Source organism: Dromiciops gliroides, chromosome 3, assembly GCF_019393635.1.
Source record: "Dromiciops gliroides isolate mDroGli1 chromosome 3, mDroGli1.pri, whole genome shotgun sequence".
NCBI lineage: Eukaryota > Metazoa > Chordata > Mammalia > Microbiotheria > Microbiotheriidae > Dromiciops > Dromiciops gliroides.
Genome location: NC_057863.1, coordinates 358,236,280 through 358,257,733, shown reverse-complemented (window position 1 = coordinate 358,257,733; position 21,454 = coordinate 358,236,280). Strand labels below are relative to the sequence as shown.

Genomic DNA, 21,454 nt, shown 5'->3' with positions numbered 1-21,454 from the left:
ATCCAATTCACTTGTGACCCAAAGAAACACAGCACTAGGTCTTAAGTCCAATAAGTTTATTTTTGAAAATGTACACAAAAATGTTGAACCTGCCAAGGGAAAAAAAAAAGAGAATTAGAGTAGCACATTTACACTCTCATCCAACACTCTTTCCTTCAAGAAATGGGCCTAGTTTTCCCCTTACCATTTCATGCATCTTCAGCAGCTGGAGCATCTCCACCCTTGGTGTTCCTAGTATATATCACTTGTGCTCTGTGTTTGGAAACCAGCTTAATCAGACCTGCAGGGAACAAGAAGGCAAGATCTCAATAAAGTTCTAAGCTCTAAAGAGAAATTTTAAAAAAGACAAAAAGGTCATCCCTGCACTCAACCACTCCTCCCACATCCTAACCACTTGGAAAAGACTGATCAAAGTTTTGGTCCTCTTAAATGGAGAACTGGGACCAACTGATCAACACAAGTGGGCTCAACACTGGAATACAAGCAATCTATTCAGTTTCCTAATCTGTGAAGTCCTTTCCAGCTCTAGGGCCATCCACTCAGTTTTGTGCTAGTTAGTTTCCCCCCTTTGCGTAACTTCTCTGACCCTTTTCTCCCTCTCTGCTGAATATTAATATAAGCCCTCTATAAATTCTTGGTTGATTCTCACAACCCTGGGAGGTAGGTGCTATTGTTCCTACTTTACAGATAAGGAAACCAGGCAGAATTTAAGTCTTGCCCAAGGCCACGGAGCTAATGCCTAAGCCATGAGTCTTCCTAACTACAGATCCAGTTCTCCATTCACTGTACCACCTAGACACCCATATTACTTGAAGACACCTCAATCAACAAGATTGCCAAGCACTCTTAGGAGCTGAGGACAATGGTACAGATGATATCAGAAACTCCTACATGCAAGGAGCTTACATTCCAATTGGAGAGACAAATATAAGCAAAAATATGCGCAGCACCAAATATACAAAGCTCACAAAGTAGGGGAATCAGTAAAGGCTTCATGGAGAAGCTGGTCCTGGAACTGCATATCTTATAGAAAGGGACACTAAGGTAGAGGTCAGACATTTGAAATGGCTATAACCAAAGGCATGACAATAGAAGATATAGAGGAACAGAGAGCAGAAGATGAGTAATGTCCTAATGGGGACGGAAAGAAATTGGTGCCAGCTCAGGCAGGGCTTTAAAAGCACAAGTTTTTTGATCATATCTGTATTTGAGGAAAATTCCTTTAGCAGCAATGTGCAGAAAGGACTAAAGTGGACTTGAGACGAACCAATTAGGAATTATGATAATTTAATCAAGGTAATGAGGACCTGAACTAAAGTTGTAGGCTGAATAGAAACAGCTGATTGGGTATGATCTGGAGTCCAAAATAATAAAGGTCATAAGAACCTAGGAAAGATGGTGGTAGCTTAAAAAAAAAGTTCCAAAGAGTTCAGTCTTATAGCCATACTGAATTTAAAGCACCTCCAGATCTTCCCATTTGATCCCATTTCTTCATTATATAGATGAGGGAGCAGAGGCCCGAAGAAGAGTTTTTGTTGCCTGAGGTCACAGAATTTTAAGGCATATCCCAGTTTCATATTTGCAAATGACTGTTAATGTCCTAGCACCATCAACACTTAAAAAAAATATAAATACCACTCTATCAATTCTCACTCACTTCTTCCCCATATAATTAGTTGCTAAATATTGTTCTAGCAACCAAATCTCATAACCAACCTTTTTTTTTTTTTAGTGAGGCAATTGGGGTTAAGTGACTTGCCCAGGGTCACACAGCTAGTAAATGTTAAGTGTCTGAGGCCGGATTTGAACTCAGGTCCTCCTGACTCCAGGGCCGGTGCTCTATCCACTGCACCACCTAGCTGTCCCCCCCCCCCCATCTTCTTTACATCTCACTACCAACTATCCTATCCTTGGCCCTTCAACTCCTGCAAAACCCTAATCTTCAGGCCTTCAGTCTGTCCTTCATTAATTTCCTTACTCCCATGATCATTATTCCCCAACTGGGAAATCCAAAACGGATTGCCATAATCCATGACTGGCCTTTACAAACTCAGCCCACTTCTTTTATTCCCTTTACTTTTTCTCTAATTCTCACACCCACTTAAGTTGTTCCTTAGAGGAAACTAAAATCCCATCTTCTATGAAACCTTCCTTGAATCTCTCCTAAAGAATATCTACCGCACCTCAAAATTTCTCAAAGCATGTTGCCTGTATACCTCTCCTCTTCTGTCTTATAGCCTAGCTCTATACCTCTATACTCCCCCCTTTTAAAGCAGGTCCTCTCACCCTTCAATCTTTGTATCCCTAACACTTATCTGTTGCCCAGGCCTATTGATTTCACCTTTGCCATTTCTCTGGAATGCACCCCTTTCTCCGCTCTGACACCGTCACCTCTAATGCAGGCCCTCATCACCATATTGGACCACAAGGACCCATTATTTTAATAAGCTGCTAGCAGGTCTGCCTGTCTCACATCTTGTCCCACTCCAATCCATTCAGGTACTAAAGTGATTTTCCTAAATCCAAAGTCTGACCATATCACACACACACACACCCCAATCAACAAATTCCAATGACTCTTGCTTCCAGGATCAAATACAAAATGCTCTTCCTCAGCATTCAAAGCCCTTTATAACCTAGCCCCCTCCTACCTTTCCCGCCTTCTTTCACCTTATCCCTTCACATACTCTTCCATGCAGGGCCACTGACCTCCTGTGGCTATTTCAAAAAGAGACAGTCCATTTCTCAGCTGTGGGCATTTTCCTGGGCTGACCTTTATGTCTGGTACACTAACTCCCCCACTCTAATTCCTGATCTCCCTTAAGTCGTAACTAAAATCCCACCTTATATAGGAAGGCTTCCCTCCCAAAACTTTTTAAACTTCTCAATTTGAATGAAACAGGTTGAGCAACAGATTATTCTGACATTGCTTTTCTATTAGATTTTCAAAATATGACTAAAAATAAGTCAGGATAGTTAATGAAAAAATCTGAGCTTGTCTCTCCCAGCTTTTACCTTTACTAAGCAGTTCTTGGAGGGCTGCCCGGGCTAGAGAACCCCGAATCTTCAGTCTTTCTGAGACCACTGCAGGGGTAATAAGTTTATAGTTGGGGACCTCCTTGCAGAGTTTGTCATACGTTGCTTTGTCAAACAGAACCAGATTGTTGAGTTTGTCTCGAACTTTTCCCTTGGACCACTTCTACTCGATAAATGAGAAAAAGAGTCAAAAAATACACTGTGAACAGCACCCTCCCCATTAAAAATCAAAGTAAGTTTATAGTTACTAAATATTTTTTTCCTACAAAGCCCTTTTTGTATATATTATCCCATTTAAAAGCCTGAATATGCAGAGGCTTCCTCCAAATAACCAGATGAGGCAAATTCTGATAACTCTTTGCAAAGACTCAAAGTTAAGTGACTTTCCTAAGGTGAAAGGTGTCAGAACTGGGACTTGAATAACATAATTTAGTGGCTTTGGAGTCAGAAGTCCCACTTTTAACAGATAGTGGCTAAGTAACCCTGCATAATTCTCACAACTTCTGAGGGCCTCGGGCCACTCTCTAAGACAAAGTTTGAAAGCAAGTGAAGATCTGTACCTTTAAGCGAGTTGTCTCTATAAGTTTTACAATATAACCCCTGCCCAAAACTTCAATGAACCCTACCTACGAATTTCCCCCAAATGGTCACCTAGCCTTTCCCGGAAGGCTTCTATTGTTCTTAATTTACCCAACACCGGTCGTTCGGTAAACATTAGAGCGGCTCAGCGCCGGAGACACCAGGCCGTGTCCGCCACGCTCCAGGAACCCCCCTGGTGAGGATAAAGCAAGCCCACCTCCAACTGGGCACTTCTGACAAGCCACCAAGTTTCCTCCGACGGTGATTATAAACTGCCTTAGAAATGGGCTTTTAAATAGAGACCCTCTTGTCACCGGGACCCGAAAAACATAGCACGAGACCCCCGACTGTGATAGGCCTGCGAGAAGCCGAGCACCAAACGTGGGAGGAGCAAGCCCGACCGCCTTTACCTTCTTCTTAGCTTTGCCCCCAGACTTGTTCACGGGGTCCTTGTCCTTCTTGGCCGACTTGCCGGCATCTTTCTTCTTCTTATCGTCCTTGGGCGGCTGTTAGGGAGGCAATGCGGGGAGGGGGCTCGGTGAGGGAGGGCGGCAGGCACGTCGGCGCGCCGTCCCCGGGCCTCCCCTCTCCCGAGCACATGTGCCTGGAGAGAGCGCTCCCGGCCCCGGGTTGCGCCCCGCCCGACCCCAACCACACCACGGTCTCTAGGCCTCAAACTTCCCTTCCTCTTCCCTTCTATTCTCTTCCCTCCTCGCCTTCTGGACCCCAGTCCCAAGCCCCAGGCCCTCACCATGGTGAGGCTCCAGGAACTCCTGCTGCTGCCGCCTCCAAGGTAAGATGTCGGACAGAAAGGAAGTGGGTGGTAAGGGAGGTCGCTGAAACGCCGTCTGCCTTAAGTGCTTCCGGGGTTACGCCTAAGGAACTAAAACTGAGCGAACTACAATTCCCAGCAGACACTTCACACCCGTAGTCTTAGGCAGCTAAAGTTCAAGAGGCGTGGACTACAATTCCCGAGATGCCTCATACCCAACGCAACACTGCATAGGCCGCTACTATGGTAACACTGGGGAAATCTGACGTAGTTGCACTTATGTCTCTACACCCTCTTCGAGGAACTCGATGCAAAAAAAATAATAAAAAGCTACCCGTGCACTCAATAATTAACCCTTGCGGAAAAGATAAAATAGAGATAGGAGAAGGACCAATAAACGTCCGTTGCACAACTCTTCCTCCCCCCACAACCTCCACAACGCAGGATGGGCTGGTCGAAGATCACGTGTTCCGGGTTTCCTGGGTGGAGCAGCCAGGGAGGGAGGAGAGGTTTTAGGACTAGAGTAGGACTGGAAACCGGAAGCAGCCGCGAATGGAGCAATGGCGATCTTCAGCGTTTATGTGGTGAACAAGGCCGGCGGCCTCATCTACCAGCTAGACAACTACGCGCCTCGAGCCGAAGCTGAGAAAACCTTCAGCTACCCGTTGGACCTGCTACTCAAGCTACACGACGAGCGCGTTCTCGTCGCCTTTGGCCAGCGGGACGGCATCCGGGGTGGGCGGGGTCTTAGGCTCGGTTTTAGGCTCCCGGGGGTGGGGTTGAGGAGTGGTTTTCCCGGGATGGGGCGGGGCTTGAGGCTCCTAGGATCCAATTTGTTCTCGCCTGGGGGTGGGGACTGAGGCCTGGGGGGTGGGGTTGGGGGGGGCAGGCCCGAGGAGCCCGAAATCGGGTTTGTTCGAGTGTTGGGGATGGCGGAGTTTGGGGATCTGAGCTTGTGGCTCCTGCAGTCTGCTCCGGCCCTGGACGTAAGAGGAGTGCGTCCCGGGTCGGGGGTGACCCGATCCCTGCCTCCGCAGTGGGCCATGCGGTTCTCTCCATCAATGGCGTGGACGTGAATGGCAAGTATACCGCGGATGGGAAGGAGGTGCTGGAGTACCTGGGCAACCCGACCAACTACCCCGTGGCCATCCGCTTCGGTCGACCCCGCCTTACGTCCAACGAGAAGCTGATGCTGGCCTCCATGTTCCACTCGTGAGTTGCGCTCTCGCGTGGGGGGAGGGGGGTGTTCATTCTCCAGAAAAACTTTTAGCGTGTGACTGTAGTGGGGCTGCCCCCCCCCCACTCCCTCCAGTCCCCACGCCACTCTTTCCACCAAAGCCGGTCACGTAGGCCACTCGACTTATTTGCACGCAGGCTATTTGCCATCGGCTCCCAGCTGTCTCCCGAGCTGGGGAGTTCTGGCATCGAGATGCTCGAGACAGACACCTTCAAACTCCACTGCTTCCAGACACTGACAGGTGCAGACCCCAGAAGGGGAAGGACCAGGGGCAGGAGGCTGGCTGGGGGAGGCAGTGGCTGGACTTGGGCACTGGTTTGGTAAGCAGGGTGGGGATTGTCTCTTTCAACAAAGGGATGAACCCCAGATAGTTAGATTTCCTTTTCCTTTGTACATTACACAAATCAAACCTTTAATCCAAGGTTGACTTTCACGTGTGGCTCAGATTTCCCTCCCTCTTCCTCTCAACGACGGGAAAATTCAGACAGCATAACTTTTGCAGTCTATGCTGCTTTAGATATTACATATCATTGTTTCCACTCATTAACTAAAATAATTAAATTGACTGAGTGGCTGTTAATTTGACACTTGCCTCTATCAAGAGTAGGGCTGTTCAGTGCTTCCTCCTAGTCTACTGTTTGTTCCTTGCACTGTCACTGAGTCTCTGTGATCATAAAGAAGTCACAAAGGCCTCTCCATCTTTTTCCTCATTTACAAAATGTATCTCCTGCCCCATTTTCCTAGAAAACTTATAAGTAAAAACATGAGATGATCCCAAAGTGCTTTTCAAAGGTCAAGCCATACACATGCAAGGCGACACTACTGTAATTTGCCTCATTTTGTACTCTCTAGATTCTTTCGTAAATAATGGAAGCTGGAAAAGGCAGGTCCTCTGATCCAGCAACCTCTTTTTACAGATGAGAAAACTGGAGCCCAAAGAGCCAAAGGAGATTGCCCATGGCCACATAGCTAGTTTGTGGAAAGCTAAGACTAAAAAACCCTAGAATTTTCTCTTGGTGTTTTTTCTACTATACTATGTGACTGTTTCCTACAATCCCCAGGTATCAAGTTTGTAGTTCTGGCAGATCCTCGACAAGGTGGGATTGATTCTCTCTTGAGAAAGATCTATGAGATTTACTCAGACTTTGCCCTCAAGAATCCATTCTACTCTTTGGAGATGCCCATCAGGTAAATTGTCCCTCCCCAGCTCCTTTAATTTAATTAAGTTTTTTGTTTGTTTGTTTGTTTAGTGAGGCAATTGGGGTTAAGTGACTTGCCCAGGGTCACACAGCTAGTGTGTTAAGTGTCTGAGCCTGGATTTGAACTCAGGTACTCCTGACTCCATTGAGCCACCTAGCTGCCCAATTTAATTAGTTTTGTCAAAAGGACATCTTAAATAAGGTGTGAAACAGGTTTCTTGGAGGGAAGTGCCAAGTTCTCCCTGAGGGGTTTTCTGCCTTCAGTAAGTGCTACTTTGTAATCCTTTACCTCTTACTTGTTGCTTCTGGGCCCAACCCAGGTGTGAGCTGTTTGACCAGAATCTGAAGCTGGCGCTGGAAGTGGCTGAGAAGGCTGGGACTTTTGGGCCAGGATCATAGGCCCTCCAGCAAAGACCAGACCTTGAAATGGACTCAGCCATTTTACTTAAATGGAGGCCCAAATACCCATGTTAGAGCATGTCAAGAAGAGTGCACTCTGAGGAAGGGAGGGTAGTGTGCTACTACTTTTAAGAACCAACTATTCAATGAGTTACTCTCTTCACTTCCCTGTATATAACGGTCCTGCCTCCCTAATGCTGTACAGATCTATTTATGAAAGGAGGGAGACCTGATTGAAGATGCTGTAATAAACATTCCTGTGAACCCTGGGGTACCTGGTCTCCTGCTTTGGGGCTGCTAAAAAACATTAGAAGGCAACAAGACAGACAGGGAAGGCAGTAATGGGAGGGGGAAATGTGTAGAGAAATTGAAAAGGAAGAAGCATCAAGATCTAGTGGAAAGAGCACAGACTGAGTAACCCAAGAGCCAGCATCTAATCCTGACTCTGGGCCAGCCTCTTAACTTCTGGATAACCTGGTTCCTTCTTGGGCTCTTATAGCATTGGAAGGGAGCTAAGAAATCTGATCCAACATCCAGGCAGAGGCCAGGTAACTTTTTGGGTATAGGTTGGACTAGAGAGCCAAGAACTTCCCCTTCCATGTCACATTCCATGATTTCTGTGATCTACTTTGACTTCTTTTTTAAAATATTTATTTATTTATTTATTTTGGGTGGGGCAATGAGAGTTAAGTGACTTGCCCAAGGTCACACACCGATTAAAAATGTCATGTGTCTGAGGCTGGATTTAAACTCAGGTCCTCCTGAATCCAGGGCCGGTGCTTTATCCACTGCACCACTTTAAAGACCTCCACTTCTGAGGTCTCTTTCTTTGCTAAAGCCACACATTCCACATTTGGACAGTCCTAAGGATTAAGATGCCTTTCCTTATGCAGAACTGAAATTTAGACTTTAGGACCAGTTAGAACATGTAAAATCTGTTTCCCATGCCGATACTAAGGCTTCTTGTATCTGACACCTGGGATCTTCTTTCTTTTACCTCCCCCCAAACCCAGGTGATTCTCAAGTGATAGGATTCTGACTCTGTTTCCTGTTGTCAGTGTCCTTCCCAGAAATGTGATGCACCAAGTTATTTAATTGTAATTCCAGATGTGATCTGACCAGGGGAAAAACAGTGGCATGATCACCTTCACTCTGGATACTATAAATCATTAAGGGTAAACAGAGGGAGGAGACAATCTGTTCTAAAAATAACAAGTAAACAGGTTTCTGGACAGAGCTGCCTTACCTACCTCCTGGGGTCACTGGGATGCTACTTGTCTTAGAGGTCACAGGGAGGTTATGAACATCAAGTGAGGTAACATGTTAAGGTACCTTGAAGTTAGAAATGCTCTGGCTTGCCCTACGTGTAAGAGGACAAATTGAACAAGGTGTGGAGATGGCAGGCAACAGTTTTGCTTCTCTAAGTCATGCTGAAACCCCTGTCCATCTTGGCAAAGGGAGAAAACACACGAACTGGGTTCGAGACACTCCCACCCCTTCTGAAATAAATTGCTGACAACACTTAGTATCAAATCTAGTTTTTTTTTTCTTTTGCATTAACAATGTTTGAGTTTACTCCCTACTCCAATCCTGCACAGAGTGTAAAAGGGAGAAGTGCCACCATTGTGCCATCCCCCACTGACTCCTCGGGTTTTCAGTAGAAAGTCCTCGATGCTGGTGTCTGTGGAGGTCCTCTGCACAGTGGGAGTGAGGTCAGGAGGAGATAGACTCCTTGGCTGACCAAACTGCTCTACCTTCTGGTCAGGGATACCGAAGGGAGAGGAGCAGAAGCGGGACGTGATCAGGCACAGAGGGCCTAACCCTGACGCAGGCTCGATTGTGTAACTGTTTGTTTTGGGCACAGGATGGAGCACTGCCACAGCCTGGGAACAAAGGTTATAATTTAAATAAATTGACAGGCAAAGGGCGCTGAGAACTGGAGCCATGTTCTATAATGATAATCCCCCCAATGCCCACGTGGGGCAAAGGGGCAGAAAAGAGAAGCCAGAGGCTCAGTGCCAGGTAGAGACCCACTTCAGTCAGCTTTCTTCGGCAGCCGACCCATCCTGGTTCGGATGTTTCGGAGGAGGAAGAAGGCCACGGTACTGATGGCACAGGTCACTTCTGCTACCCAGAAAGCAGTGCTCCAGCTGTAGTGCTTGGCGATGGTGCTGAAAGGTAGGCCAGCCAGGAATCCGCCCACTGTGAGGAGAGATGGAAGGCCCCCACTGAGTATAGGCTGCTAAGGGGGATACACCAAAGAGAAAGGGGCCACCAGTGCAGAACCTGGACCCGGAATAGGGCGGAAGAGGAGTTGGTAGGAATAGGGGAAGGACTCACCATTGGCCATTAGCCCTACGATGGCATGGGAAGTGCCACACAAATTGGGAGGGGCACTCTCATTGGCAATGACCCCAAACAGCGCAATGGGACCGTAGGAGGAGAAACCAAAGATGGCACCCAGCACCAGGATCCAGAGCTGCAAGAAGGGTGACATTTATGACCAGAGAGAACTGGCACCACCAACCATGAGAAGGGAGAGGAGGGAGGTAAGGATGCCCAGGGACAAGAAGATATCCCTAAGGTACCAGGACAGGAGGGTACCAAGACCAACCCAGATGCAAAGCTTGAAATGAGTGGCAGCAATACCAAGAGTTTGCATCAGCCAGGGGCCAAGGGAAAAGGGGACCAGGGTAAAGGTAGGAAGCCGACAGAGACAGATGAGACACCTCATGCTCCGTGAAGCCCGTGAGCTCAGCCAGAGGGTGCAGAGCTGGCGTCCAGAAGGCAGCATCCTAGAGGTATTAAAGAAAAGGGAAGAAACCCAAGACCCAAGATAACTCAGAGATCCAAAGGAAGAGGAGAATGAAGTCTAGATAGAATGTTTGGGGAAACTAAGAGACAGAAATGCAGTGAAGGAAGGCTAGCGTCCAGGAGAAGGCCAAATGTATGTGTCCAGAGAGCTGCCCCTTCCTATCCTGTCCTGGACCAGTCCCTCTTACCTTGGGGGAGTCACTAGTGACTGTGACACGGAAAAGGTACATGGACCCAACCATCCCAGCCATCATGAAGAGCAACAATCCATGGCGTGGGTTCCCATATACTGACAGCCCCACCTGCATGAATATTAAGAGCGGTGTTACACCCCCAGAGGAAGGCAGAGAACCTCCCGCTGTGGACTCTGACTCCCCCGGGGCCTCTGAGGCCAGAGGGAACAGGGCTTTGGCAATCCCACCCACAGTGCCATCTTAGCCCCATTTCTACTGGGGGCCCATGGGCTATTCACTGTCTTGGGGCCAAACTCCACTGTCCCCCCCTGCTTCCATCATGGAGCACGTGCCCAGCAGCTGCTCCAGCTCAGCTCCTCCTCCTCCTCCACACACTCTCCTTCCTAGAGGTATGGCAGTGCCCACAGCCAAGGAGAAAGACATCTTCAGAGAGAAATCTGCCCACCCCCGTCTTCAAAGGCTCTCATTTCCATTCCCCCAAGAAGGGGAAAAGCTGCTCTACGGCACCATTCTGTCTGGTGTCTCTGGATTCCTGGGCCCACTTCATCCTCAGGAATGAGGACTTCAATTCTTCCTTCCCACTTGTCAGCTGTCCTGGAGGTGGTCAGAGCAAAACTTTGCTTTCAGGTACTTCCACCACCGTCCATCCTGTCTCTGTGCCCACTTACCTTTGCCATGGACCGGTCTGAGAGGTAGCCAGCTGCAATGCTACCCACAAGGCCCCCAATCTCCAGGGCACTCATATAGGAGCTGCCTGTAATGGAAAGAAAGGTGCTGGCGGGCCCAGGAAGGCAGAGCCTAGGGGTAACCTGCCTTAAACCCAAAGACTAAGCTGGTGCTCAGACCCATCTCTTGCCATTCCAGTCCAGGAACAAGACCAAACTCCAAGGTAAAGGCTATGGCAATACAGGGGAGCCTGTGCCCCCTAATCCCCAGTGCCGTCTGCTACACCCCAAGCCTGTCTTGGTGTCCATTGCTCTACAGAGCTCCTGAAGCCATCCATTCCTAACCCAGCATCCTCTGGGTATTGGCTAAAGTTCTTCTTACCCACAAGGGCTGACTGTCCCTTCTCCTGGATAAGGAAGAACTGGCCCCAGTCGGTGCAGCAAGTTTTTACCCCAAACACCACCAGGTAGCCAGTGGAGAGAACCCACAGGTATGGGGACAGCAGCAGCTCCTGAAGAGTACTCTCATGCTCCTGGGAACCTAAGGGAGGATGCAGAGAAGGGGGGTGGGGGAGACCCAGGTCTTAGCCTTTCATCTCCCCTCCCTGCCTCCTCCCAAGCCCCCGCCACTCATTAACCAGCTGCTGAAGCAAAGTCCAGCTGCAGAGCCCAGGGGTCAACCTGAAGGACATCCCCGCTGCGGTACCCCACATAGACCCTTCTAGACATCATATCTAGAAGAAACTGAGGCCTGAGCAGCAATGGGTTTCCTAAGGGAAACACCCTGGGCTCCAGGAGACATACAGATCTCTATTGTGAAGGTAAAAAGTGAAGCTGCTTGCAGGGAAGGGATGGATGGGTCCAGATTTGGTAAGTTCCTGGTTGGAGACTGGGGGATAAGGACTGGAGCAGAGGGGTCACAGGGGTCTCCTGGACCATCATGCTGTTCCATTACTTCACCTGCCATGCAACTCATCGACAACTCTGTTATAAAGTTGCAGGGGACCAAGACCCCGTTTTTATGATTTTTGTGCACAGCACCTGGCGAGCACAGGCCCACAACAGAGACTTCAGTGAATTAAGAAACCGGCAAGTGAGTTCATGAAGGGCAAGAAAGCTCAAATCAAGGGGCAGCTAGGTGGCACAGTGGATAGAGCACCGGCCTCAGACATTTAACACTTACTAGCTGTGTGACCCTGGGCAAGTCACTTAACCCCAATTGCCTCACTTAAAAAAAAAAAAAGAATGCTCAAATCAAGATGATGGGGGAGGACGAGGGGGTGGGGAGGGGGTGGGGGCTCACCCTTCTTGCCCTTTTTGGGGGTGGGATCGAGGTTTTGTAGCCCAACATCTGCTGGCTCATTTTGGATGAAGAGGAGGCAGAGGAAGGAGACGACCACGCACAGTGCCCCCGAAAATGCCAGGGTGCTACGCCAGCTGTAGTTCTGTGCCAGGAGGGTCACCATGATGGGGCCCAGCCCTCCAGCTAGGTTCATGCTGGTTGACAGGATGGCCCACCAGGTCCCAAACTGGGATGGCTCGAACCACTGAGGGGCAAAATGTGGCAAGGTGGGTGTCTGCCCATCCTCCAGGATGGATGCTAAGTTCCCCAAGGAGGGGTGTCACACTGTTCCCCCCACCACCACCACCTAGGCATTAAGGCCCTGGCAGGCTGTCAGCTCAGGGGCATGGGCATGGCCCCAGGAGATTGAGTTACAGGCCAGAGTCAAGGAGGGAGGGGGCAATAGTGGAAAGCCAAGATTATGGCTTCTTCCTGGCTGTAGCCAGGCCCCAGGCTGTCACCTGATCTCTGCTACTACTACCCAAGGGCCCGAAATATCTGGATGAGCAATGTGAGCTGAGTTGCGTGCCTGAGAAATCGGCCCTGGAGGAAAGCAGAAGATGGAGGACTCCTGACAGCCTATGAGTATCTCTTGGGCCAGCCTAAGCACGGGGCTAATGCCTACCTTCCGCAGCACCTTCCCACAAGGGGGCCAGCCCAACCCTTGGGCCAGCCCATTAAGGAACCACAGGACAGCAAAGACAGAGACCGTAGAGCTCCAGGAGAAGGCCACATTGACCAGCCCAACCAGCAGCAGCCCGGATGAGAAGAGCCATCGGGCACTCATCTGGTCAGACAGCACCCCACTCACAAACTTGCTGATGGCATAGGCCGCTGACTGGCTGCTGGTGATGAGTCCTGCAGGAAGGGGAGGGGGAATCAGGTCAGGGAGCAAGAGATAAGGGAAGGGGCAGCTAGATGGTGCAATGGATAGAGCACCGTCCCTGGATTCAGGAGTACCTGAGTTAAAATCCTACCTTAGACACTTAACACTTACTAGCTGTGTGACCCTAGGCAAGTCACTTAACCCCAATTGCCTCACCAAAAAAAAGAGAGAGATAAGGGAAAGGTGAAGTATAAGCCTGCAACAATCTAAATGAAAAGATCACTTTTTTAAAAAGCCAATCTGAGTAAGTGGAAAATCATTAACAGTCCCAGAAAACAAGGAATGAAACATACTTCCCCCCTCCCTTTTCTTGGCAGAGATGGGAGGCTATTAGAGAAGAATGTTGTACACACTTGTCAGACATGGTTGGGTGTTCCTGCTTCAACTGCATTGCAAGAGAGAGTTCTATTTCAAATAAGAATGAGGGAAGGAGGGCGTATTTCCAGAAATGGTTAAAAACAAAAGGCATTAATAAAACTTGTTTTCTAAAAAATAAAGGGGAGGGCAGTTAGAATGGGAAGTCAAAGGGCACTGGGTCAGAGATCATGGGATTGGAGAGCACGGGTCAGAGTATGAGAGGTAAACCAATCAATCCATCAAGGTAATCCAATTCCCTTTGAAAGGCAACATCTATCTCAAGAGTTCTGCCCACTGGGCAACAAGGCAGCAGGTAAAAAGGATGCAAACAAGGTGTGGGTCCCATGTAGAGAAGAGAGTGAGGGTGCCCCAGGGCTCACCAGAGGTGTGTCTGCTGGCACCAGGGCACTAATTTTCACTCCTGTCCCCAACACAACCACCCTATTCTCACTCCTTCCATGTCCCTAGCCCTCCCCCTCAGCACCAGCCCCAGGCTGACCCTTGATCTTTTCAGCCTCTCAGAGCTTTCCAGCCCAGCTGTCAGGGAGAGGGGAGAAGGGAAAGGAGTATGGGCAGAATAACTCTTCTTTCCCCAGAGCACATTTTACTCATCTGCCACCTCCCCACAGAAAGACAGCCCTGACGGTCCATTTCTAAACCCCAGGGCAAAGGGCCTGAGAGCTGAGCCAGGGACCTTGCCCCTCCAAGAGAATAGTCAGGGTGAGGCCGCATGAGGCCAGCATGCCTGCTGCTTGGGCCCACCTGATCCTGAACACGTACCGACACAAGTCTGAAGATCACATACTCAGCACCGCTCCCCATGCAGAGATCACACACACAACCCCTGCACGCACATACGGGTTACCTACACAGAGCGCTCTCACATCTGTCTGGGTGGACAACACAGGGTAAGGGAAAGAGAACCTGACTGGGAGTCAGGAAACCAGAACTGAAGTCCTGACACTTATTAACAGTATGGCCTTGGGTAAGTCACTTCAATGCCCTGAACCTCAGTTTCCTCCTCTGCAAAATGCAGGGGTTTACACTAGGTCTAGGACTTTTCCTTCTTGTCTTCATTTTATAAGCTTTCTATATGCAAACATACATGCTTCTCTATTACCCACTAAATATGCAGACCCTTCCCCATATAGCCAAGGATCATACCATGCAAAGGACCCCCCCCCCCAACCGGGACTTTTGCAGAGATCTATCCCACAGACCCAACATGCACTAAGTACATGCCGTTCCCCCTCCACACCCACTCTGGGTCCTCACCCAAGTCATCCTTGTCTAGCGAGATCTCTTCCACCAGTGAAGGCATGACAAAGGAGAAGGTCTTCCGGTTGAAGTAATAGAGGCTGTAGCCCCCAAACATGGCAGTGAAAATCACCGTTCGGTAATACCCATAGCTCCGGGTGACCATGATGTCCACTGGGAGGGAGCAGGGAGCCCTGCCCTGCCCTCTGGGACTCCAGCTGCTCCGAGCACCACAAGCCTGCCTGCCGGTTCTCTGTCAACACACCTAAACTGCTGAGTCTGGGCTTTCCAGTCTTGTCTCCAGTGCTGGGCTCCCCTGCTCCCTTTATAGCCACCGTCTGGGCAATCATTAAGCTCTGGGGCGGCTCCCTGGAAACCCAGTGTCCTGGAAGAAAAGGGAAAAAACAGTGGAGAAAGCTGAGAGAGGGGCCAAGTGAGTAGGTGGAAAAGCAGGGCTCTAGGGCCCACTCAAGGGTGCTGGAGAAGGTGCTGCCCCTCACCCTCACACGTGATATTGCTCTGCCTGCTTCTTTCATCCCCTCCTGCTTGTGAATCCAGCTGTGATTAAAAGCACAACCTAATTACTCTTGCCTGCCAAGGGGCCCAAGGGAGGCTGGGAGTCCCAAGTGAACAGGGGTGTCAGCTTCCCCCTCATCTGCCTCTCCTCACTCACACCCTGTTTCCTTCACTCCCCACCATCAGTCCTGACCGCCCAGAAACCCATCCTGCCTTCATGCCGATGCTGAATGAATCCCTCCTTACTTTCAGAACCTCCCCTTCTTCCAGATCCTTTTAACTCTTAATTCCAAATCCACTGTGCCTCATCGCACTTGCAAAGCAGTGGCCAGAAGCACGTGGGCCACACCAGACTTGGGTTCAGTGATTGATCACTTAAAGACCCTTTCCAGGTCTAACACTGTGATTCTCCAAGTCCTGCCAGACACTTCACCTCTCTGAAGTTGTTTCTTCATCTGTATAATAATATGAGCATTAACTACCTACCTATGGTTGTTGTCAGGAAAGTGTTTTGTGAATATTAAAGCATCATATCAAAGTGAGTTATTATTATTCCTTTCATTTCCCATTCCTCTACTCATTTCTCTACCTTAATGAAACTGCTCTAATCTACCTTCCTGTTGCACACCGCCCCCCCATTAGTGCCAGCTGGGGCACAACTAGGAACCACAGTGAATGGGGCCAAGAAGAGAGATTCAATCTATGTGTGTCTGTGTGTGTCTTGCGTGTGCGCAGGAAAAGGGGGTCATAAAGGGTGAATGAGTAGTCTCAATGTGGCCACTGAGCCATGCACAACAGCAGAACAGGGATGTCCTATTCTCCACGATGGGGCCAGGGCCTCCTTCGCCTATGGGGGGAGTAACTAGAGCGTAAAGTCGAGGAGGAGGAGGCGGAGGAGGAGCCGGCTTTGTCCCTGGCCTGGGAGAGGGTGCCCCTCTGGCTATTTCGGTCACCATGGACGCCGGTGGGGGAAGCGGCGTGGGCGGGCAGCAGGGCGGCCTCTGTGGGCACTGAGCCCAGCGCCGGTGTCCTCACACTGCCCGGGACCCGGGAGCGGAGGAAGCCCGGACGATTGGGGAACAAGGGTGTGGGTAAGAGGTACATGCAGCAGGCATGGCTGAATGGAAAGATGGGGGGGGGGGGGGGAGGGCTGGTGGAATAGGAGGGGGCACACCTGCCGCTGCCAGGAGGGCGGTGCAATCCCGGGGGAGGCGGGCGAAGGTGCAGCGCCCATCCTTGCCCTAGTCCTTTTCCTACCCTGCACCTCCCGGAAGAAGGGACTGGAGCAGCGCGAGCTCAAGGCCAAGGGAGAGGGCGGGAGACACGCGATGCACAACAGCGCCCTCGCCCAGCCCAGCCCAGCCCAGCCCAGCCCTGCTCAGTCTGCAGACATGCAGCGGCGGCGCCGCCAGCTCCGTGCCTCCCTCTCTGCCTGCCAGCCTGCCTGCCTGTCCTCCAGGCCGCCCGTCTCCTCCTACCTGCGCGCAGCCACAGGAGAATGGCAAGTAAGCAGGCGACGGCCAAGCCCGCCTGGGACCCAATGCGCAGGCGAGGGGGGTGGGGCCTAGGCTCGGGTACCAACCTAACGTTCTAACTCCGCCCCCTCTTGGACAAGCTCCGCCCACAGAGCCAGAGCTCCTCTCCCACCCGTGAAGGGCTAAAGCCTGCCTAGGATTGTTAATTTCCAATCCGGTTTTTTCTAAAGCCCATTTAGCCCGGGGTAGGGGAGGGGGAAGGTTGTCACACACCAAGCAGTACAAATAGCCAGGAGACCGACAGCTCTTAAAATCAATTTGAGGAGACTCAGAAAAAGTGAGGTGATATGAGTATTCCCTTCCAACTCGAGATGGCGGGAAATAAGTCTTTTAAAAAAGTTATTATAAACTTATACCCCGCCCCCCCGAAAATGTATAATAATAAAATAAACGTGTGCCGGTCTTGGAGTCAGGAAAACCTGACCAAATTTAGGTTCAAAATCTAGGTGGGCCGGGCTTCCGCCTGCCTACTTGCCATTCTTCCGCCTCTGCCAATTAATAACTGTGTGACCTTGAGCAAGAAACAACCTCTGTGGGTCTTGGGCAATTCCAGGATTTAGCTACAAAATCCTAAAATTGTTTCAATCTGAGTTAATGGAGGCAGTTCCCACACTGGGAGCCCCCAGGGTCACAAATATCCTGTAGCATTCCCATTTTCAAGTAGTGAAAAACACAATCATATATATCCAGTTCTTAACGTTTAATAAAGTATAATCAAACTATTCTATAATTAATTAAGCTATTTGCCTATCATTGAACATAGGTTACTTTCAGGCTTTGGTTATTACACACAAAGTAGCCATAAATATTTTTATTCAGAGAGGTCCTTGTTTCCTATTTATGATTGTTTTTAGAATGAAGTTCTAGCAATGGAATTGCCAGGTCAAAATGTGCAATTGGGGGGCAGCTAGGTGGTACAGTGGTTAAAGCACCGGCCCTGGATTCAGAAGGACCTGAGTTCAAATCTGGCCTCAGACACTTGACACTTACTAGCTGTGTGACCCTGGGCAAGTCACTTAACCCTCATTGCCCCATAAAAAAAAAAAAAAGTACAATTAGTTTGGAGAGTCATAGTTAGGGGACAGAGGCAGGAAGTTAAGGCCTTAATGGATAGTACTGGGTTTGGAGTCAGGACCACCTGGATTCAAATTTAGACTTTGACATTCAATAGACATATGACTCAAGGCAAGTCTCTTAACCCTGGTTGCCTCATTTTCCTCATCTATAAAATGGGCTGAAGAAGGAAATAGCAAACTACCCCAGTACTTTGCCAAGAAAACCCAAATGGGGTTATGAAGAGTTGGACATGACTGAACAACATAGCACATAACACGATGTCCTTGTTTATCTCTTTTAATATGTACTTTCTGACATGACAGTTTGGTCCCAAAGAAGATATGGGAAAATCTATGTCCCTCCTTTCTGTAAACTCCTTGCAAGTAGGGATTTTTTCGTTTCTTATGTTTGGATCTCCAGTCTCTAGCAGTGCCTCACACACAAGAGGGGATTAATAAATACTTCTTGATTAATCAATTGATTCTTTGCAGAGGTGAGGGACTATGGGTGAAGAATGTTGTATATACTGTCGGATCTTGTCGCTGTCTTTAGTTCCAATGAATTGCTTTGTTTGCTTTCCTTTGTACTCTGTGTTACAAGGTCTGACTCTGGGGAGGGAAATGAGGAGGGAAGTTATTTGGAAATGAAGATTATGTAAAAACAAAAAATATCAATTAAAAAAATTTAAAGAGAGGGGCAGCTAAGTGGTGCAGTGGCCCTGGAGTCAGGAGTACCTGAGTTCAAATCCGGCTTCAGACATTTGACACTTACTAGCTGTGTGACCCTGGTCAAGTCACTTAACCCCAATTGCCTCACCAAAAAAAAAAAAAAAATTAAGAGAAAAATAAATAGAATAACACCAAGAGTAGTTTCTGGGTTGACTACAGTTTTGTCTGATGTTACTAGGGCTATTCTGGCCTTTCTGTAATTGGGGCACTATGGCAAATTTTATCTAAGTCTCTTTTATTTTAGGAGACAGAGAGTAAGGAATAGATAGCACTTGGATTTCACTGGAGTAGGAAGCTGCTCTGAGTAACTTCTACCAACACATGTCAGCCTTAGGTGCAGCCAGATAGTATAGAGCATTGGCCCAGAAGTTAGAAAGAACCGAGTTCAGATTCAACCTCAAATACTTAATAGCTGTGTAATCCTATTTCTTGCTTCAGTTTCCTCATCTATAAAATGGGGATAATAAGAGTACCTACCTTTCCCAGGGTTGTTCTGACAATCAAAAGAGATAATAATTATATCAAGTTTAGCACAGTTATAGAAATGTTAGCTATTTTTCTTAGGGAGTTACCCAGAACACAGAGAAATTGTGATTTGCCTAGCATGACACAGCTGGTAGGAGTCAGAGCCCCATTCTTGCTTTTTTTTTTTTTTGGCGGGGCAATGGGGGTTAAGTGACTTGCCCAGGGTCACACAGCTAGTATGTGTCAAGTGTCTGAGGCTGGATTTGAACTCAGGTACTCCTGAACCCAGGGCCAGTGCTTTGTCCACTACGCCTGCTAGCTGCCCCCCATTCTTGCTTTTGATGAGAATTTTCTTCTTGTTCAGTGGTGCTGGACTCTCCATAACCCCACTTTGGGGTTTTCTTGGCAAAAGGTACCTGAGTGGTTTGCCGTTTCCTTCTCCAGCTCACTTTACAGATGAAGAAACTGAGGCAAACTGGGTTAAGAGACTTAACTAAGGTCATAGCTCATAAATGTCTGATGCTAGATTTGAACTCAGGTCTTCCTGATTCCTGTTCCTAGCACTCTATCCACTATGCAACCTAGCTGCTGAAGAGAGCTCTATCCATTTATGATACCCTGCCTCTCATTTAAATCTTATTGAATTAAATTTGTTTTCTGGGAACAATCTATTGTTGGAGACTGGTTTTTCAACCATATGTGAATCATTTTATTGGAGCAGGTTACATTTAGGTTATTGTATGCATATTTGTTACAAGAGTTTTGGTTGTTTTGGGTTTTTTCTTTCAAGAGGGGGGTGGGAGAAAGAGAAAAATAAATGCTTGTTAATTTAAAAATAAGATTGTTAAAAAACTTATGTAAATTAAACAAAATAGTGTGGTATGGTGAAAAGAATTATTGACTGTGCAGTTACAAGATCTTTGTTTAAGTCCAATTTCTCACCTTTACTGCCTGTGTGACATTGGACAAGTCACTTAACGCCCCTGACTTCAGTTTCCTCACCTGTAAAATAAGGTGTTCTCTGACATCTCTAAATCCATGATCTTATGACTTTCTTATTTTGTTATTGTTATGGGGTTGGGACATATTAAGGAATTTGGGACTATTAAAGTTTAAACTGGCCAGCTAAACTAAAGCACATGGGTCTGGGGTAACTCTCCTCGAAAAGCTAAACTAAAGGACAGACACACCTCGAAAAGTAAGGGAGATAAGACCATTAGGCATGGCTACTGCCTGGTCAGCACCAGGGGACAGAGATAACTCCAGAAGTCAGGACCACCACCCCACCCCCAAAGGGAACTATCCATTGTTAGGTGGTGATCACCCCTTCTACCATCTGTAAAAGCTTTGGCCTTTCTCCTGTTACAGGAGCTGGGTATCTCAGAGAAAGAATGTCTCTGAAACTGTGAGAAAATAATGGGTTTTAGGATGCCCAGAGGCCCCCACTGAGGGGATTATATTAAGATTGATTGGATTGACTTTGCTGATTGGCTCACTTGGAGTTAACTTGATTGGAACCACACCTACCTGAAGGCCTGGCCCTCAGAGGATGTGTTCTCTGAACCCTGACCTTAGCACCTTCTGCTCATGGACCACCCTCAGGTCCAGTGGGCCAATGGATTTGAATGACGCTAGCCAATTAGCTTTGCCGCCTCTCCTCTGGACCCAGAGGAAGCTTCCACTCTCACACAGACTTGTGGAGGAAGACTTGGAGGAAGAAGCAGGCCAGACTGAGCTCTTCTCTCTCCTCTAGGGTAGATAGGCTTCTTAACTTTCTGAGCCAAGTGTTCTCTCTTTACTAATATTTGGTATGCTTTAATAAATGCTTAATGCCCAAAACTGGTGTTAAAGCTTCTAATTTATAAGTAACAAACATATTAGAAACCCCAGCTAATTTTCCCTAAACTTGAGACAGAAATAAGGCAATCACATAATAGTTTTACTCACCACAAAACCATCTCCCCTTTAGAGAAGTCTTTCTCTCTTGGTTATTTTCTCTAGCACCTAAATAAAAGATTATTTTATTTTAATTGGATTTGTGTGAGAAAGGGTATAATTCTTTAAAAAGGAATATCTAAGGGGGGCAGCTAGGTGGCACAGTGGATAAAGCACCAGCCCTGGATTCAGGAGTACCTGAGTTCAAATCCAGCCTCAGACACTTGACACTTACTAGCTGTGTGACCCTGGGCAAGTCACTTAACCCACAATGCCCCTCAAAAAAACAAACAAACAAACAAACAAAAAAAGGAATACCTAAGGACCCCCATCACTAATTTCACCCAAGACAGTTATTAACTCCAACTTTACAATAATCTAAGAAAATGTCATATTAAAAACTATAATTTACATGAACTGATACAAAGTGAAGTGAGCAGAACCAGGAGAACATTATATACAGTAACAACAATATTATATGA

At 48.1% G+C, this 21,454-nt stretch overlaps 3 protein-coding genes across 4 annotated transcripts; 1 reads left to right on the top strand and 2 right to left on the bottom strand.

The window, feature by feature from the left end:
- Positions 1 to 41: 41 nt before the first annotated feature.
- RPS25 (ribosomal protein S25) lies at positions 42 to 4,501 on the bottom strand. Its single transcript, XM_043992047.1, has 5 exons — positions 4,367 to 4,501; positions 4,026 to 4,121; positions 3,016 to 3,199; positions 185 to 280; positions 42 to 89 (listed from the first exon to the last, which is right to left on the bottom strand). Exons 1-4 carry the CDS (start codon positions 4,367 to 4,369, stop codon positions 189 to 191), a joined length of 375 nt encoding a protein of 124 aa, XP_043847982.1. The 5' UTR covers positions 4,370 to 4,501; the 3' UTR covers positions 42 to 89; positions 185 to 188.
- A 362-nt stretch (positions 4,502 to 4,863) lies between these two features.
- On the top strand, positions 4,864 to 7,486 carry TRAPPC4 (trafficking protein particle complex subunit 4). Its single transcript, XM_043992046.1, has 5 exons — positions 4,864 to 5,122; positions 5,425 to 5,599; positions 5,762 to 5,865; positions 6,686 to 6,812; positions 7,144 to 7,486. The coding sequence occupies exons 1-5, from the start codon at positions 4,948 to 4,950 to the stop codon at positions 7,220 to 7,222; spliced, it is 660 nt and encodes a 219-aa protein (XP_043847981.1). The 5' UTR covers positions 4,864 to 4,947; the 3' UTR covers positions 7,223 to 7,486.
- Positions 7,487 to 8,744: 1,258 nt separating this feature from the next.
- On the bottom strand, positions 8,745 to 16,826 carry SLC37A4 (solute carrier family 37 member 4). 2 transcript variants are annotated; one of them, XM_043992044.1, is made up of 10 exons: positions 16,732 to 16,826; positions 14,756 to 15,122; positions 12,863 to 13,095; positions 12,199 to 12,442; positions 11,278 to 11,436; positions 10,899 to 10,984; positions 10,225 to 10,338; positions 9,952 to 10,017; positions 9,563 to 9,701; positions 8,745 to 9,424 (listed from the first exon to the last, which is right to left on the bottom strand). In XM_043992044.1, the coding sequence occupies exons 2-10, from the start codon at positions 14,901 to 14,903 to the stop codon at positions 9,258 to 9,260; spliced, it is 1,356 nt and encodes a 451-aa protein (XP_043847979.1). In that variant the 5' UTR covers positions 14,904 to 15,122; positions 16,732 to 16,826; the 3' UTR covers positions 8,745 to 9,257. The 2 variants fall into 2 exon arrangements, with proteins under 2 accessions (XP_043847979.1, XP_043847980.1); XM_043992045.1 differs by lacking the exons at positions 9,952 to 10,017; positions 16,732 to 16,826.
- Positions 16,827 to 21,454: the final 4,628 nt, after the last annotated feature.

Coding starts and splice junctions, on each gene's coding strand:
- RPS25 (XM_043992047.1), bottom strand. Junction 3,200..4,025: donor GGGGCAAAGCTAAGAAGAAG/GTAAAGGCGGTC, acceptor TTTATCGAGTAG/AAGTGGTCCAAGGGAAAAGT. Junction 281..3,015: donor CCAAGAACTGCTTAGTAAAG/GTAAAAGCTGGG, acceptor TGTTCCCTGCAG/GTCTGATTAAGCTGGTTTCC.
- TRAPPC4 (XM_043992046.1), top strand. CDS start 4,948: ATGGCGATCTTCAGCGTTTATGTGGTGAACAAGGCCGGCGGCCTCATC. Junction 5,866..6,685: donor CTGCTTCCAGACACTGACAG/GTGCAGACCCCA, acceptor TACAATCCCCAG/GTATCAAGTTTGTAGTTCTG. Junction 6,813..7,143: donor TCTTTGGAGATGCCCATCAG/GTAAATTGTCCC, acceptor GGCCCAACCCAG/GTGTGAGCTGTTTGACCAGA.
- SLC37A4 (XM_043992044.1), bottom strand. CDS start 14,903: ATGGTCACCCGGAGCTATGGGTATTACCGAACGGTGATTTTCACTGCC. Junction 11,437..12,198: donor CCCCAAAAAGGGCAAGAAGG/GTGAGCCCCCAC, acceptor ATCCTCCCTTAG/GTTCCCAGGAGCATGAGAGT. Junction 10,339..10,898: donor CAGACCGGTCCATGGCAAAG/GTAAGTGGGCAC, acceptor ATATTCATGCAG/GTGGGGCTGTCAGTATATGG.